Source organism: Camponotus vicinus, unplaced genomic scaffold (genome assembly GCF_025532165.1).
Source record: "Camponotus vicinus isolate PSW18456_S1 unplaced genomic scaffold, iyCamVici1.0 SCAF_13, whole genome shotgun sequence".
Lineage (NCBI taxonomy): Eukaryota > Metazoa > Arthropoda > Insecta > Hymenoptera > Formicidae > Camponotus > Camponotus vicinus.
Window position 1 is genome coordinate 8026988 of NW_028141949.1, and position 18201 is coordinate 8045188.

The following is an 18201-nucleotide window of genomic DNA, read 5'->3' on the forward strand; positions in this document are numbered from 1 at the left end:
TAAGATCTATCTATCATACAGTTTCTTGATTTACTTTTGTTATGAAAAATTACGTTAATAACTCAAAATTAATAAAAATTACGTTAAATTTGAAACATGCTTTATTTGATTATACATCGAATCTTGATGATATTAAGAAACTTAGGAAACAATCATACATGACTTTATGGTTTGTTTACATGACATCAGCTATAATGTACCAGCTATAATGTATCGAGTTCGTTAGTTTCCAACGAACTTTAGAAATGGTAAGATGTAATGGTAAGAATGGAAGGCATTGACAAATTGTGATAATACTGTGCTAATTGCAATTACTTTCAACAAGTAATTATATCTTAATCTACTACAATTTCAATATAATAAGGTAAGTTACTGCAGAAAAGTATTTATACACTTATAAAAATGCAAAATGTATATACAAAATACAATTTAAATTAGTTAAAAAGCAAGTTTGACGAGTACGATCTTCTTTTCTACAACTTATCATTTTCAACATTAATGAAATTATTAATAAAATGTGAATAACTTCAAAAATGTAACATTTTGTACTAACTTTGAATTTAAATAATTTCAAATCTAAAATTTACGATAAAAAAAATTTTTTTTAGGAATTAAAATCATGATATATTTTATATATATTAAAGAAAAAAAAGAAAGACATTTCATAATGTTAGCAATTATTTAGTGAAATTTACTTAATTTTTTATATAAGACAATATAACAAATAAAATAGATTATATACATAAATTTTTCTAACATTATGTTAAATGTATAACTATTATATATAAAGTATAAACTTTAAATTATATAGTGCTTTGCAAATATTAACTTTTTTGTTAATAAATTGTATTAACATATGAACAAAATAATCGCTAGTTACTAGTTTGTACATGATATTTTATTTGAATCTAGTTTATAAGGCGACATTTAAAGAAAGAGATGGACTAAATTTGTCTTCAAAAAATTTTTAATAATAAATACTCTATATATATAATATCAATAAAATATGCTATAAATATAAGTAATAACGATCGAACATGGATATAATACAAGATAAGTAATGTCAGTTACACATAAGTGAAAGAAGTTTAAGTTTAAATTATATGACTTTGAAAATATGTCAACAATTACATGACTTCGAAAACATGTCAATATTAAATACAACGGGCAGGCAAATCTTATACTACATGATCCCTTGTTCAAAATACTGAAATATTTTATTATAAATATTGGTCAGAATTCAAATTTTATTCCTATTTTCAATTTCAATTTCCTCAAGGTTATGGATATTAGAATATTTCAATAAATTTAATTTATATCAGAATTGAGTTTACGTGTATATTTTGTACCTATAAATTAAATAATAAACAAATAAAGTATCTCATTTAAAAGATTAATAGAAGAGCTTTTTTGCTTTCGACAAAACTATAGATTAAAAATTTTCAAAAGAGAGAAATTTGACTGCTTAAATATTAAAATATCAGATTGAAAATGAAATGAAAGGAACAAAAAGATTTCAATTAATGAATTATAGTAATAATGTTATAATAATAATATAATAATAATATAATAATAATATAATAATAATAATATTATAATAAAATTATAATAATAATGATTAATAATAATAATAATAATAATAATATAATAATAATTTATGAACTACATTAGTTTAAGATTTTTGTTTTAAATGTTTTAAAATATGATAAAACATAGTTAAATCTTTTTTCTATCCATGAATATAAGTTCGACCAACATTTTTATTTGCTCAAAAACAGAATAATTTAATAAAATAAAATGTTTTGTAATGTGATTTTTTTATTAATAAAAGATAAATTTTAAAATGTTAAATTATGCGCAAAAATTTAAACTCTTTGACGGTTAATTATCAATTAAAAAATATAACGAAACATTTCTAGTAAGAGAATCACACTTAAAATATCCTAATTATTGGAATGTATTTCGTAATTCGTATGTAAGAGAAACATAATATTATGAGTGTTACATTATGAGTGTTATCAAATTTAAATTAGTAAAATAACACACAAGAGAAAATGAAGAATTCTGATTTTATTATAATATGCTTTTAGTACTAAAGAAAAAAACTATTCTTTTCTCTATAGATATCTGGAACGAGAGACTCGATATGATATGCTTCAAATTGTTGTTTATCACATTATTATATATTATATTAATATTCATCAGTGCGACAGCATCTTTTTCCGAGGAGAATTATACGAATTTGACAAATCCATTTCTACCGGATTATATAATACCATTTCATTATAAAATTTACATCATGTTATTGCCATATGACGAATTAGAAACAACAAATTTCATTGGCAAATGCCATGTTTACCTCAATATTTATCATCCAACAAGCACCATAAGTTTGCACGCCCAGAAACCGCAAATAGAAATAAATTATGCAATTTTAATAAATAAGACATTGCTTGAAGAATCATGGATTAAACCAAAACGTTATATTCCACAGTATAATGCATATAACAATGAAAGTCACATTCTCAACTTTCATTTTAAAGAAGAAATATCAAGTGGAGATTACATCTTGATTATGAATTTCACTGGATCCTTAAATGATAATAATGAAAGTATCTTTAAGAATTCTTATGTAGACAGCACAGGACATAAAACGTGAGTAAATAGTGAACATAAAAACTTTGAAAATATGTATGTTTTATCATTATACAAAACACTATTGATTACTATTTCATTTTGTATTAAAACTTTCTTCAAATTTTACTGCTTATCATATTTTTTTATTTATTGTTACGTAATATACTTTTTTTTCGTAAAATTTGGATATTATGGAATGAGATGTATATGTTTGTATTTGAGAGAGAAAATTTTAAATATTTTAAATATTTTGAGATTACTATATAATTATACAATTCATTATTAAACTACATATTTTAGAGCTATTACTTGAGTATTTTGTAATATAATTGAGCATTACATAAATATTTGTAGCACAATATAAAAAAATATTATTATATATTATAATAAAAAATATATAGTAACAGCAACATATTAATACAATATATAATGATAATATAAGAACAATATAATAATAATAATAATAATAATGATAATAATAATAATAATAATAATAATAATAATAATAATAATAATAATAATGAAGTATGCTAAAATATTATTCTTAAAAAAACAACTTTTAATTTTATGATAAAGCTATGTGAAGTATATGTAACTTTATAGAAAAATAGATCATACATTAAACTATTATTTATAAAATACATGTATGTTTTATATATTATAGTATTACATTATATTCATAAGTTTTATATAAATATATTTTCCACTTTGTATTAATTTCACAGGTCTGCGAAATTTTAGATTTCGTTAATTATAAAAACCAGAGTAGCGAAAAAAAATCGTGTGTAGCTACAATCGAAAATGGATTTGAAAGATTAGTACTATACAATGCCATTGACAGAAATATATCAAAAAATTAGTTTCTTCCATAATAAATTCATGAAATTTGCCGAAATTACCATTATTTAACTAATAAATTATTCGAAAACCTGATGTTAGGGAAATTCTGCAGCCAGATTCGTTATCAGCATAAAGAAATCTATCAGATTTATCTAGTTCGCTTTTTGTCATTGACCTTCGCAGGCCTGTGTTTTTAATGCAATGATTAAATGTATGATTGATATAGAAATAATTTTGCGTTACATATGAGGTTTATTGTTAAAATGTTGTAGATGGTTATACGTAACACATTTCCAGACAATTGGCGCTCGACAAATATTTCCATGTTGGGACGAACCGAAATTCAAAGCAACTTTTAATATTTCAATAAAACATCGTAAAGAATACACAGTCTTATCGAATATGGATTATAGAACAAAAATTAATTTAATTAATAGCAAAATGCAATGGACGCATTTCGATATCACTTCCAAAATTTCCACTTATCAAGTGGCATTTTGTCTATTGACAGAGAAATGGTTTAAATTTCTTCTTTCCTTTCATAATCGCTTACACTCGAGTAATGATTCATCTGACATAATTATATGGAATAGAATTCCTTCTCAAAAACCATTCGCGGTAGAGGTTGTTAAAAAGAGTACAATATATTCCGAAAATAATTTGAAGAATTTTGAGATTTCGACAATTCAACATGTCTTCATGCCGAGTCTTCGATATGATGCCATAGGAAAATGGGGTTTCGTTCTTTACAGGTAATACAGATAAGTAGAGTAAAAAAATAATAATAATAAATAGAATATAGAAGATTATAATTTATTTAAAAAATACTTATGTTTCGCATTTATAATTAGGTATTTTTAAAAGAGAAAAAATATACATACATTTTATTATAATTTTCAAAAGAGAAAAATATATATACATATTATTATATTATTTTTATATATACATATTATAATATACATTTAATTTCATAATGAAATTGATATCAATAAATACGATAATACATAAAATATATTTTATTATAATATAACGTACACATTTATAAAGTTTGATTTTATATAAGAATGACGTATTCATTCAAATGATATTAAATTATGATTTTAAATATATATTTGTTGTTTTTATTTGATTTTTATTATATATGTTACACACACAATATCTATCTAAACTGAAACAATAAAATTTTAAAATTACCTCAAAGTCTGTTGTTAAAATTTATGGTATTTTATAAGCAACTTAAAAAAAACAGCAGAACATATTTAGTACTTCAAGGCAATAACATTATATGTATTTATGATATAAATGTGAATTCACTGTGCAATAGATCTTATTTTGAACGGAAAAAAATATTTTACGAGCATTTTACACAAAAAATATAATATTTTATAATTAAAAAAATAGAATATTTTATAATTTGTAGGCCCACATATTAATATAAGATAAAAATAAGTAATTTGTTTATTCCTCGATAAAATTTACCTTTATACCATTATACATAAAAGAGTATGATTTTTTTTTATTTTAACAAATTATATAACAATTTTGTGAATTAATATTATTATTTGTGTGTATTTAATTTTTAAGTTTTTTTTTAATATCAAATCTATATTACATGATCTTCAAAACAAAGATATGTTTGATAATAAATTTTCGCACACGTATCTTATTATTAATTTCATGAAATATACTTAATGTAACATGTATAATATTATAGGAACAATACTTTATTATACTACATATTTTAAATAGAGATAAATAATATTTTTATTATTAATAAATAATTTTCAGAGAAACAGCTATTATCTATGACGAAAAAATAGATTCTCTTGCGCATAAAATAGAGGTGGCATGTTTAATTGCACGTCAAATAGCATATCAATGGTTTGATAATACAGTCAGTCCGTCCTGGTGGTCGCATTATTGGTTGAACCAGGGTATTGCTACGTTGCTCGGAATAGATATTCTTGATAAGGTTCTTTTTCTTATATATAATGATCTTTTTTATATATAATATATTTCGCTTATGGTTAGGTTATTAAATATAAAATGATTCTTCACACAATGAAAAAGATTTTAATATTTCATTAGTCTGTAAATAACAATGATCTAAATAGTTTATATTTTTATATTTTAATTATAAAATATACAAAAATGTAAAATATACAAAATTTAAAATATATAAAATAATTTTAGCAGAACTGCATTTTTCCATAAGATATAGAAAGAAAACTTGTATCAAGTTTTTTTTAAATGACTCCAATGATATTTAATCTCTTATATCTAAATAAATTACACATATATTTAAAAGGTACATTTTTTGGTGGCTCTCTTTATATTTAAAATATAAAAAAGCTCTCCTTACACAAATAGCACAATGTATTGCAAACAATAGTAATGAAAATCATAGAAATCGTAGCAATATACACGAAACAAATTAATATAACATATATGAAAAACGTATTTTTCTGTTTAAAAATTCTTTGATCCTATTAAATTTCTTGTTACTAGTATTTTGCGGATTTTCGTACGTCAGATTTATTCGTAGTGCAGACGCAACAAGAATCTCTCCGTTTAGACATTTATTCCATTATGAAGCCTCTTTCATCAAAGATCGAGAAGCCCTTCGAAATTCATTCACTACTTTCTTTTTCCTATTATATAAAAGGTAAGATTGAATAAATAATAAATGAATGTCCCCATAAAGTCATAAATGTCATAAAGTCGTAAATGTCATGAAGCAATAAGAAAGTTAAATTAAAATTACTTTCTCGCAATTACATACATATTATTCACGTACATATTAATTTTGTTACAATAAAGAGATGTAAGACAATAATAAATAAAGATATAAAATTATATCTTCTTGTACAGAAAAAGATGTAAAATTATAAGAAAGAGGATATAAAACTATATTATTTTGTATAGAAAAATTAGATATGCTTTTGACAAATTTAGGTGTGAAAGTAAAGTCTGAAGTAAATTTAATATAAACTTATACACTATATTTTATAGTATAACATACTCTCTAAAAGTGAATCAGTGAAAATATCACTAATTTAAACAGTAAAATAAGATTTCACTGAGAATCAGTGAGTATTTTACTGATCTTCAGTGGAAACGCTTACTTTTTTGTTATTTTATCTTATATCTCACTGTTTATGGTCAGTTAAAATAAAATTCACTGTAAAACCAGTAAATTTTACTGTAAAACCAGTAATCGCTAGTTCGTTCGTTTACCGCTACGATCGCTATCTCTCTCGTATTTAATTTTAGTCATAAAAATTATATAAAGTTTGCAAAGAGCGACATTTAAAATTAGAAGTATTACTTCGATTTAATTTTTGATACAATCTCAATAGAGAGGCTTCAGATATTAAATCGATCTTTATAAGTCAGACAAATAAATGTCTGGCGACTTAATGAAAATTATTCGTTCGTTATCTATTTAAAATAACAAGTTCAATATGCATGTAATATATATATATATAAATAAAATAAAATTTTTAATATAATAAATATTAAGTAAATATAAATAAAATTTTTAAATTTATATGAAACAGATAGAGAGATGAATTGTAGAGTTTAATGTTACTGACAATAACGAAAGAAATATTACTAATATTGAGAAATATTACTGATTGAAACAGTCAAAATTATTAACTGATTCTTTCAATAAAATATCACTGATTTACAGTGCTGTACTTATAACTGCTGTAATCAGTGACTATTTACTGTTTTTCAGTGATAATACACTGATTCACTTTTTTTCAGTGATAATACACTGATTCACTTTTAGAGAGTATACACTTGCATTTTATAATATAAACGTATTCATTTACATACATTGTTTCTTTTTCGTTGTAGGTCCTGTTATATTACGCATGTTGCAACATGTTCTCACTGACAAAATATTTAGAAAAGGAATTGAGAAATTCTATAAAACACAGTATCAGTGAGTATTTTACTGATTTTACTGAGTAATACAATAATTATATATTATAGAAATAGAAGTAAACATGTATAGATGGGACTTAGTAGCACAGTATAAAACAACTATAGTAATGTTCTACAGTAAAACATAAAAAGTACATGCATACAATGCATAATATAGGCTTCATAAAATTAAATTATCTAAATAATACTTTTTTTATTTTATATTATCTTCAACGAGTCATATTAAAAAAGAATGTTCCCTCCGATCTTTAAAAATATTTAACAATTCCTATGAGTGAGAAAAGCCACTAATCGATCTCAGATAATAAAATGGGATTTATAAATAGAATTTATAAATTGCTTCAAATATTCTATTTTATACTATATTTATAATTATGTTATCAAAAAAATCGAACCACCGTTTTGCATTTCCGATATTTTGCAACTTTTGTATTTTTACGAAGAGTTCTTTTGCAATAGCTATTTTCAAACTTCTTCTATAATTTCAATTCTACCATTTCTACATTATATTCTAATATGATAATTGTAAAATCAATTTTTTATTAAAACAGTTATAATGGCAATACGAGTCTAGTGTCGATGTTATAACACATTTATTTATATTACAATCAAATAAATATTGATATTAAAGCATACAAAGAGAGGATAGCGAACGTTTCGACCCTATTTTTGGGTCATCTTCAGCGCGAAAGTATATAATAAAAGATAATATAATAACAATGTGTTTTATATCGGAGTCTGTTACAAAGGTTGCTGTTTGAAGCGATAATAAATGTCTCGGTATCTCATTATCTTGACGATGCCTACGTAAAAACAAAGGACAAAAGTAAAATAAGTTAAATAAATAATGTAATTAATATGAACAAAGAAAGAAAAAGTACTAAATTAAACATGAAATTCTGAGATTGGAATGTTAATTTATTAAAAATGATCTAAATATAAACTGAACATAAAGTCAAAGAAGTAAATAAATAAGTTATAAATAAGTTAAATAAATAATATGACTAATATGAACATAGAAAGAAAAAAGTACTAAGAATTACATGAAAATTACGAGATTGAAATTATTTTAATGTCAATTTATTAAAAATGATCTGAATAAACTGAACATATAGTCAAGAAATAAAAATTAAAAGGTTAAACAGATAAGAAGTTAAAACTACGGAAATAAGACTTACTTCCAGGCATCGAAGATAATGACGCGCCGAGGAGATGAATAAAGACAACTTAACATCTCCGAAGACAAAGATCGACTCGTCTTTAACGGATAAATGTGACTTATATATAAACGGTAAAGAGAGTCAAATAATGTATAAATGTACACATACGCAAAGTCGCAGACCTATTTGTTATGATAGAAACTGTGTTAAATTTTTGGCAAGTTGTTGACAATATTTAAATAAATTTCTGGTAAACGTTCAGTATCCGTTTGCAAATTGAGACCATTTTTTTTTTGCCTCTTGATATATAGCATTTCGGAGATCAATCTTTTACTCAAATATGGTTCTCGATCCAAAACCTGAACGCCATCCCAATCAAAAGTATGATCAAAACCAACCCTGTGATTCGTGATGACTGATTGAGAATTAGTGTTATGTCTAATGTGGCTGCGATGTTCGTTGATTCTGGTATGCAGTTGTCTGCAAGTTTGTCCAACGTAGGACGCATCGCAATCCATGCAGTTCAATTTGTATATGACGTTCAAAGAATTGGAAGTAGGAAGAGGATCCTTATGAGCCCTGATGAAGTTTTTCATTTTATTGATACTGTAATATGAGAGTCGAACATCCAAATCCTTAACGATATGTTTAAAACGCCCGGAGATTGAAGGAACGTATGGTATCGTGAAATAAGTAATGTGATCATTTGTGTTTATGACCTGGGTATTATTCACTAAGGAATTTGGTTTGAAAAGGTGTTTCTTAAGGCGGTCAACACATGTGTGGAAAATAAAATTTAAAGGGTATCCATTGCTTAAAAGGATGTTGATAGCCAATTTAATATTCTTATAATGGAAAACAGGGTGAGACAAGCGGAAAACCTTGTCTATTAAACCAATTACTGTGCCTCTTTTTTGGCAGAGAGGATGTTGAGATATAGAGCTATATATCAAGAGGCAAAAAAATGGTCTCAATTTGCAAACGGATACTGAACGTTTACCAGAAATTTATTTAAATATTGTCAACAACTTGCCAAAAATTTAACACAGTTTCTATCATAACAAATAGGTCTGCGACTTTGCGTATGTGTACATTTATACATTATTTGACTCTCTTTACCGTTTATATATAAGTCACATTTATCCGTTAAAGACGAGTCGATCTTTGTCTTCGGAGATGTTAAGTTGTCTTTATTCATCTCCTCGGCGCGTCATTATCTTCGATGCCTGGAAGTAAGTCTTATTTCCGTAGTTTTAACTTCTTATCTGTTTAACCTTTTAATTTTTATTTCTTGACTATATGTTCAGTTTATTTAGATCATTTTTAATAAATTGACATTAAAATAATTTCAATCTCGTAATTTTCATGTAATTCTTAGTACTTTTTTCTTTCTATGTTCATATTAGTCATATTATTTATTTAACTTATTTATAACTTATTTATTTACTTCTTTGACTTTATGTTTAGTTTATATTTAGATCATTTTTAATAAATTAACATTCCAATCTCAGAATTTCATGTTTAATTTAGTACTTTTTCTTTCTTTGTTCATATTAATTACATTATTTATTTAACTTATTTTACTTTTGTCCTTTGTTTTTACGTAGGCATCGTCAAGATAATGAGATACCGAGACATTTATTATCGCTTCAAACAGCAACCTTTGTAACAGACTCCGATATAAAACACATTGTTATTATATTATCTTTTATTATATACTTTCGCGCTGAAGATGACCCAAAAATAGGGTCGAAACGTTCGCTATCCTCTCTTTGTATGCTTTAATATCAATATTTATTTGATTGTAATATAAATAAATGTGTTATAACATCGACACTAGACTCGTATTGCCATTATAACTGTTTTGTTAATTTTATATTTCGAGTCTTATATTTATTAATTTTTGCAATTTTTTATTATTATAAATTAAATTATAAATTAACATGTTTTCTATTCCATACGTCACCGTACACTCACTTATACATATTCGCGTTATTTTAGAATATTATATAAACTTAACAACATCAGCTAACGATAAACCTGAATAAAAAATTATATAAAAGCATAGTATAGAACATAGAATATATTAAATATATTAATACACATATGCAATTTTATTAATGAATTTGTATGTTTTTTTTTTTAAATTAAAAGAAATCTTTCTTTATTGTAGTCAGCAATATAATATGTTAAATTTAGTATGTTTAGATCTGCAACACTCAATGATTTCTACGATGTTATGCAAATTGTCTATAATTCAGAAAAGGAAATCTATATAAAATCTTTTATTATAAGAGATATAATGGATGCTTGGACGAAACAGGAACATTATCCTGTATTGAAAGTTAAAAATGAAATTCCTTACTTAAGAATAGAAATAGAAAATTACGACAGTTTAAATCTGCAATATGATTGGTGGATACCTATAACAATAACTAAGCAGACAAAACCCGATTTTACAATATCCAAGAATTGGCATGTATATGATGAGTGGGTCTCATACGAAAATTATTTTAATCAATCTCTTTATTTTTATGTGCAAGAAGATGAGTGGTACATAATTAATTTACAACAAATTGGTAAATATTTATTTTATGATTGATAACTGAAGAATTAAGTATTTATTACAAATAATGGTTTATAATGTTTTAAATTTTTTCCCTTACGCAAAATTTTGTGAATAACGTACCATTATAACTTTACGAAATTCTCTTAAATTTATTATAATATATACAAAATTTTTTTCACAATCTCAGTACAATACTTTAATAATGTATTCTGGAGGTAAAATTTTAATATTAAAATTTGGTTGCTTATAATTATTAATAATTATAAGCAATCAAAATGTAATGATATCGCATGGAATTTATACGCAGACGCGCACAGCTCTGTAATTATACATGCGCTTACTGATCTGTCATTTGTTATTAATTTTTACAATTTAAGTGATATTGATTATTACTGCACCTAATTTTACTGTTTTTATATTATAAAAACAGTAAAGTTTTTATATTATAATTATTTTATATGTATTAAGTACGGTCATGTAATATTAACAAATTATAATTGTGGTAAGTAAAATATTTAAAATTTTATTCTTATACATATAATAATTTAAATGATTGATTAATTATTACAATTATACAGAATTAAATCTGATATCTCGGCATATTTAAGAAATATTGTTTAAAAAAGACTGTTTATTGTTTTTTAATCAGAGAAATACTTATAAAAATTAATTTATTTATTAACTGCTTTAAAAATAAATAACAAATGGAAAATCAGTGTATAAATGCAGTTGTACGTAATTGAACGCGCAAATTCTATGCAATATCATGGCAAACTTTGATCATTTGTAACTTAAAAATTATTGTTGCTTCAACATTTTCGTGTTAAGATTTCTGACTTTCTATTTTACATCCAAAATACGCCATTAAAATATTGTATGAAAGTTATGTGAGACACCCTGAATAGGTAGTATATTTTTTATTCAAAATGCAATAATTTTTTGTTATTACATTATGCTTAAAAATGGGAGTCTGTTTTATTAAAATTTCTAGAAATAATCTTTTAAACTCTGAAATATATAATATGTCGGTACATAACAAAATATAAACTCAATTTTTCTATACATTTACATGAAAAAATCAAATTATGCAATGTTATTTATTAAGAGATATTTTAAAAGAGATTAAGAAAGGTTTTCATAAAATATAAAATTATACATACATATATCATATATTTAATGTACATAAATAATATACATAAATAATAATTATATTTATAATTTTTGCATTATTTTATTTTTATATAAAAATTTGCACATCCTATATTATGCAAAAAGAATAAGACGAAGAAATTTTATTTATCTTTTCGTAATAAATGTAAAAAGATATAGGTAATGTGCAAGAGACATAAAATATACTTATAAAAATATACTTAATTATCGACTATAAAATCATAATATATTATATATAAAATAAGAAAATAGAAAAATTTAGAAATAACTTAATATATTTAATTAAGAGAAGTTATTAATCCAAGAAATATTTTTCTATACATCAATTGCAACATTTACAACAGGATATTATCGTGTAAATTATGAACTCAAGAATTGGCAAAATATTGTGACATATCTGAAATCTACGAAATATACAAACATACATGTTCTCAATCGAGCTCAAATTATTGATGATGCATATTACTTCGTGAAGGCAGGCACACTTAATTTTTCTATATTCTTGGAACTCACGGAATATTTATCTCGAGAGACAGATTATATCGCATGGTATCCCATGTTTAAAGCTCTCGAAGATATATCAAGCATCTTTCCATTTCAAGATGAAAAATCTAATGTTATCAAGGTAAACTCTCTCTCTTTCTCTCTCTTTCTCTCTACTTCTTTGTTAATAAAAAATGTTACATTTTATACATATTGTAGCATACAGAATATTGATTTTTCATGTATTAATCAATTATAATAGCTAACTTTTAATACTGATTTACATGTGTGTAACTATTTTAACAGTAACTTAAAACAGTAACTTAGAATAATTTATACAAAATATATATGTATATATGAGTGTGTATATGTATGTATGCGTAAGTATGGAAAATTGAATGAATGAACAGTTATTTTATAGTATCAATGATTATAATGAATCCGTTTTTCAAATCTCGTTCTTCGTTTCATTTGTGATTACATTTACTATTTTCAATGTCCGATTATTTTGGAATAACTTTTTCATCTTAATAGAGACATATCAAAATCAATAACGATACTATTAAAATCAATTAAATACTATTAAAAACCAAAAAATCAAATCAATATTTTCATGTTAATGTTAGATTTGCTAAGAATGATTTCAAAAAGAGAAGATTGAAATGTTTAAAATAATGAAATAGATTTTTAGATAACTTACTTGCACCTTGTTATGCGTTTGACTCTTATTAACACATTTCTTATCTGAATCTTCTTGCATTGTTTTAGAAATACATCTGTAAGCACATGTATGGGTGTGTATATGTGTGTGTATTTTTATGTATGCGTAAGTTTTTGTTACGTATATACGCAAACGCTGCATTTTTTTATAATGATTTAAAGAGATTGAGAAATTTTAGAATAATATTATATTCACTTTCTTTATCAAATAGCAAAAATTTATTAATATCCTATTTCTTCAAGCATTACAATTTTCTAGAAATAACCAGTAAAATATATATACTTTTGTTTTATTTTTAGACGAAAATCTTGAACAGTTTGAATGGACTTCTTCGAAACATCGATTATGATAAAAAACCTGACGAGAAAACTGACGATTTAATTGACTGCTTAAGACAAGAAGCTGCTAAATGGGCATGTATTCTCGGTGCATTAAATTGCATGAAAACAGCTGAAATCAAATTGCATCAATATCTTACGAATATTGAAACAAACGAGTAATTTTTCTACAATTTCAATTTTCATAATTTTTTTCTTAATTCATACTTGATGAATAACACGAGATTCCTAAGACTTTGAACTAAATTCCTCTAACAGATTTTTAATTTTCTTCTAAATATCGTAGACTTTTGCCTTGGTGGAAAGATTGGACGTTCTGTAATGGTTTAATGAGAGCGAGCAGTAGTATTTGGGACAAAGTATGGAATATACATATTAAGAATTCTAGTGCAATAACTTCGAAATTCCTTGCTTGTTCCGGTGATTCTGCTGCTATTATCAAATATACAGAAATGTTATTCAATGAGTACATTAAAGGAAAAAGAAATAATGTTTTTAATGATTTTCATTATATCATTGCGAGGCATGCAAATAATAAAGAAATACTTGATTTTATATTAAGGAATTTAAAGAAGATACCCAGGTAATATATGTGATATCCTTTTTTGTACTTTTATAAATTCATAATACATGTATCACATAAAGATTATCATATATATTAATTATAAGTTTACTATATGTATTTTATTTATAGAGAATACATTGTTGCAATATTAATTGACATTATTAATCATGTATATTCTGTGAAACAATTTAATCAGGTAAACTTTGTAAACTTATTTATAAATATAAAACCTTAAATAAAAGATCCTAATTAGGACAACTTTCTTAGATTATTATAATTGTACTGAAAATATAAAATTATATTACATTTGATTTTCGCAAAAATTGAATGATAACGCAAGATTAAATCATTAATTATTAACAAACTAATATTGAAATTTGTTCCAGATAAGTGAGTTTGTACATGTTTTTAATAAAAAAATAATTGATGACCATGTTTTGCTCCTACAGTTATTTTGTGATAAATTTGGTAAAATAAAGGTAAATTTTTGAAACACAAATATATTTATTTATCTACTATTTCTTATTATTAAGTATTTTTATTTTCGCTTTTATGTCATATACATATATTCTAAAACCGTATTTTCTTTTAATGACAGATTCTTTGAAATATTTTAAAACAAAAATTCTAATACAAAAATGTCTATGCCATAATATCTTTCAAACGAGAAGCGATTACGTTTTACGAATTGAATTGATATTTCATGCGCACTATTAAATGACACGTGAAAGAAATGACCCTATGAATGCCCTGTTTTTATGATATTATTAGTATAAATTTACAATAATATTCTCATTTTATGTTTTTCGCTCCTGTACGTATTACATTAGCACATTCTTTTTAAGAATAATGGATGCAAAAATAAAAAGTATCTCAAAAATGGTTTAAGTGAAGTAAAATTCATTGATTTAATTTCTACTGAAATGGTTGCAATTTGTATTTCATTGCGATCATTCCGAAATGCGAAATAAATAAATGTCAAGCATAATTTTATTACAATTTATTGATCTCGCAGTGTAACATAGTAGACGCTTTCATGAAAATAATAATGATCGATCATTTTGACAGCTGAAATTGAAATATGTCGCAAATTTTTATTTAAATCATTTTTGAGAGACCTTAATTCTTACGTTATTCATAAAAAGAATGTATTACCGCAATACGTAGAGAAACGAGAAAATATATAATGATAATGCTTTTGTAAATGTATATGATAATTGAAATATCATATATAATAAAAAAAGGCATTCTCTTTCATGCTTCTTTCGCTTGTCATGTTGTTGTGCATGATTTATTGCGCAAAAACTCAATTCTGTTATTGGTAAAATATAATTTTTTCCCGTTTAAAAACTATAGATTCAACATTCTTGTATTAAAATCTTCGTCTTGAAATGATCTAAGAATTTTGTATTAAGATTTTCATCTTAAAACGTTCTTGACTCAGTCACTAAGAGGAAGAATGGCGATTTTAGAGCACTCTGTATATTTACTTTAATCATACAATAAACGAGAAGGAATACTATATCATATTTTTGTTTTATGAAAAGAATTTATTATTTATTAATGAAAATGTATTTATTAATCAATACATAACTATTTTAGATTAATTGCGGGACACTAGCTTTTCACAATCCGGAGGAGACATTTAATATAATTATAAATTTATTAATCGTTTACAAGAAAAAATTACGCCAGTCTGAAATCTTAAGACATTTGGATCGTTTTCAGAAAATTATGTAAGAATGTAAGAAGAATCAATTTATTTTATAAGTTTTATTATGAATAATTTTTTATAATAATTTTACTTTTATTCTTCTATAATAAATATTAAAAATAAAGTGTTTTCACGGATTCTTTTAAATCGCATCCAGATATAAATTTTACCGTGAATAGTTGCTCGAAAATCTTCTCGTTCAGACTTTTAAAGATGTAATAGTGCAAATAACACTATTCGTCAATAGATATAAAGTAATATTATGTTTAATATATGATATTTGAAATTTCGATCTTATACACACACACACACACACACACACACACACACATATATATATATATATATATACACACATATGTATATATATGTATAAAATTAATATAAAATATTAATATTGAAATTAATTAAATATTGTACATCTTTTGATTTTTATAATCTAATATATGTTACAATTATTTATGACATAAACGCTATCATATTAATGTAATTATGATAATAAGCTGTGTTTTTCGTGTAGTATATAACATTTAAAAATAAAATTTAAATACTCTTATGTATATGCTAAATATGTAAGAATATAATTATGATTGTAAATGGTGTATCTCCCTCCAAGAATTTTTCCATATTTTTATTCTATATTCATTTTGTATTTCTAAAACTGTCAATCATTACAGATATCAATGTTCAAACGAATTTTTATAAAATTTTCTTACAATTTTTGTTCAATCTTCAAGTTCCTTTTATCAATCGAGTACTTACAGATGATCTTCTTATGTCAGATTTGTTTCGAAAAGTTAAATTTGAATTATAAAATCAAATAAATTTAGTTTTACACAGTTAAAAAAAAGAAAAAAGAATTTTGATTTCATTATTTTTATTTTATTCATTTATCAAAATGTTATTCTAATTATATAATTGTAAGAAAGAAGATATATTGTACAAAATATAGAAAAGGATAGTCTGATATTTATACAGTAGTTATTTGTATAAAACATTATTTAGAATTTTGCGAAACATTATTTATAAAGTTCAAAACTAATTTTTGATATTACTAACTATACTATACTGGTATTTGATTTGTCGATTATTAAGATTTATCTATGATATATAGTCATAATAATAGTCATCGTAATCGTGAACGTTGCGAATATGTCATTAGGAACAAAATCGCTTTGCATATGTACATACATACGAAAGTCTAAAAATTGAAAAATTCAAATAAAAAATTATCACAATTCTAATATATGATACATCATACATCATACATCATACATCAGAATTCACTCTGTACCAATTTTATTTAAACCGATCGCAATCGAAACCATGCATCAACATTGTATTAAAAAGTGTTATTAGATTTTTCATTACGGCTTTATTTCTTGAGATATTTTAATCGAAAGTTTATTTGACTTAATAAAATCCAAATAAGCTACTTGGAAGCGTTTCGACGTATCGAAAGCAGTGACTCCCAACGGATTCATTTCTTTTACGTACTTGACATTGCGATGCTACCGCGTCGCTTGAAAAAATATTAAATTCGAGAAAAAAATGAATAAACAAATGAATGTCATAGAGTACTTTTACAATATTTTTATTAAATCACTAGACAGAGTACAAAGCACGAATTATAAGTATGCCATTTGTGCATTTTAACTGGTCTATTATTTTAGTTATTATATTATATAATTCTTATTTTCTTTTTAGTTTACAAAAATATGTAAAAATAAATAAAAAGTTATTGGTCTTAGAGATTTTTATAATAATTTTCGGAATAATTCTCTCTTAAATACTGTAATCTATAAACACCTAAATACTTTTCTAAAATAAGGGGATTAAAACATATTATACAATTTCTTGATTGCTCATGTTACGAGAAAAATTACATTAAATTTAAAAATACTAAGTATCTATTTGATTATATCAAATCTTTATTATATTTATATGCTAAGGAAACACAGTCATACGTAACTTTATGATTTGTTTACATAACATTAGCTATAACGTACATTAGCTATACGTAGTTATCGAATTCGTTAGTTTCCAACGA

At 24.0% G+C, this 18201-nt stretch overlaps 1 protein-coding gene and 1 pseudogene across 2 annotated transcripts in view; both read left to right on the forward strand.

The window, feature by feature from the left end:
* The window catches only part of LOC145964077 (F-box only protein 21-like), a 365010-nt pseudogene that overhangs the window by 281075 nt on the left and 65734 nt on the right, over positions 1-18201 (forward strand). The gene's annotated exons all lie outside the window — the stretch shown is intronic.
* Positions 244-16776, forward strand: LOC145964197 (aminopeptidase N-like). The gene is made up of 13 exons (XM_083086668.1): positions 244-364; positions 2124-2655; positions 3750-4229; positions 5266-5449; positions 5986-6142; positions 7342-7429; positions 10791-11170; positions 12675-12955; positions 13834-14030; positions 14159-14455; positions 14567-14633; positions 14824-14916; positions 16040-16776. The coding sequence occupies exons 2-13, from the start codon at positions 2147-2149 to the stop codon at positions 16175-16177; spliced, it is 2871 nt and encodes a 956-aa protein (XP_082942794.1). The 5' UTR covers positions 244-364; positions 2124-2146; the 3' UTR covers positions 16178-16776.

Excerpts from the sequence above, each read along its gene's own strand:
- LOC145964197 (XM_083086668.1), top strand. The coding sequence starts at position 2,147 with ATGATATGCTTCAAATTGTTGTTTATCACATTATTATATATTATATTA. Across the intron at positions 5,450-5,985 it reads GAATAGATATTCTTGATAAG|TATTTTGCGGATTTTCGTAC; the intron begins GTTCTTTTTCTT and ends TCTTGTTACTAG. Across the intron at positions 14,917-16,039 it reads ATAAATTTGGTAAAATAAAG|ATTAATTGCGGGACACTAGC; the intron begins GTAAATTTTTGA and ends TAACTATTTTAG.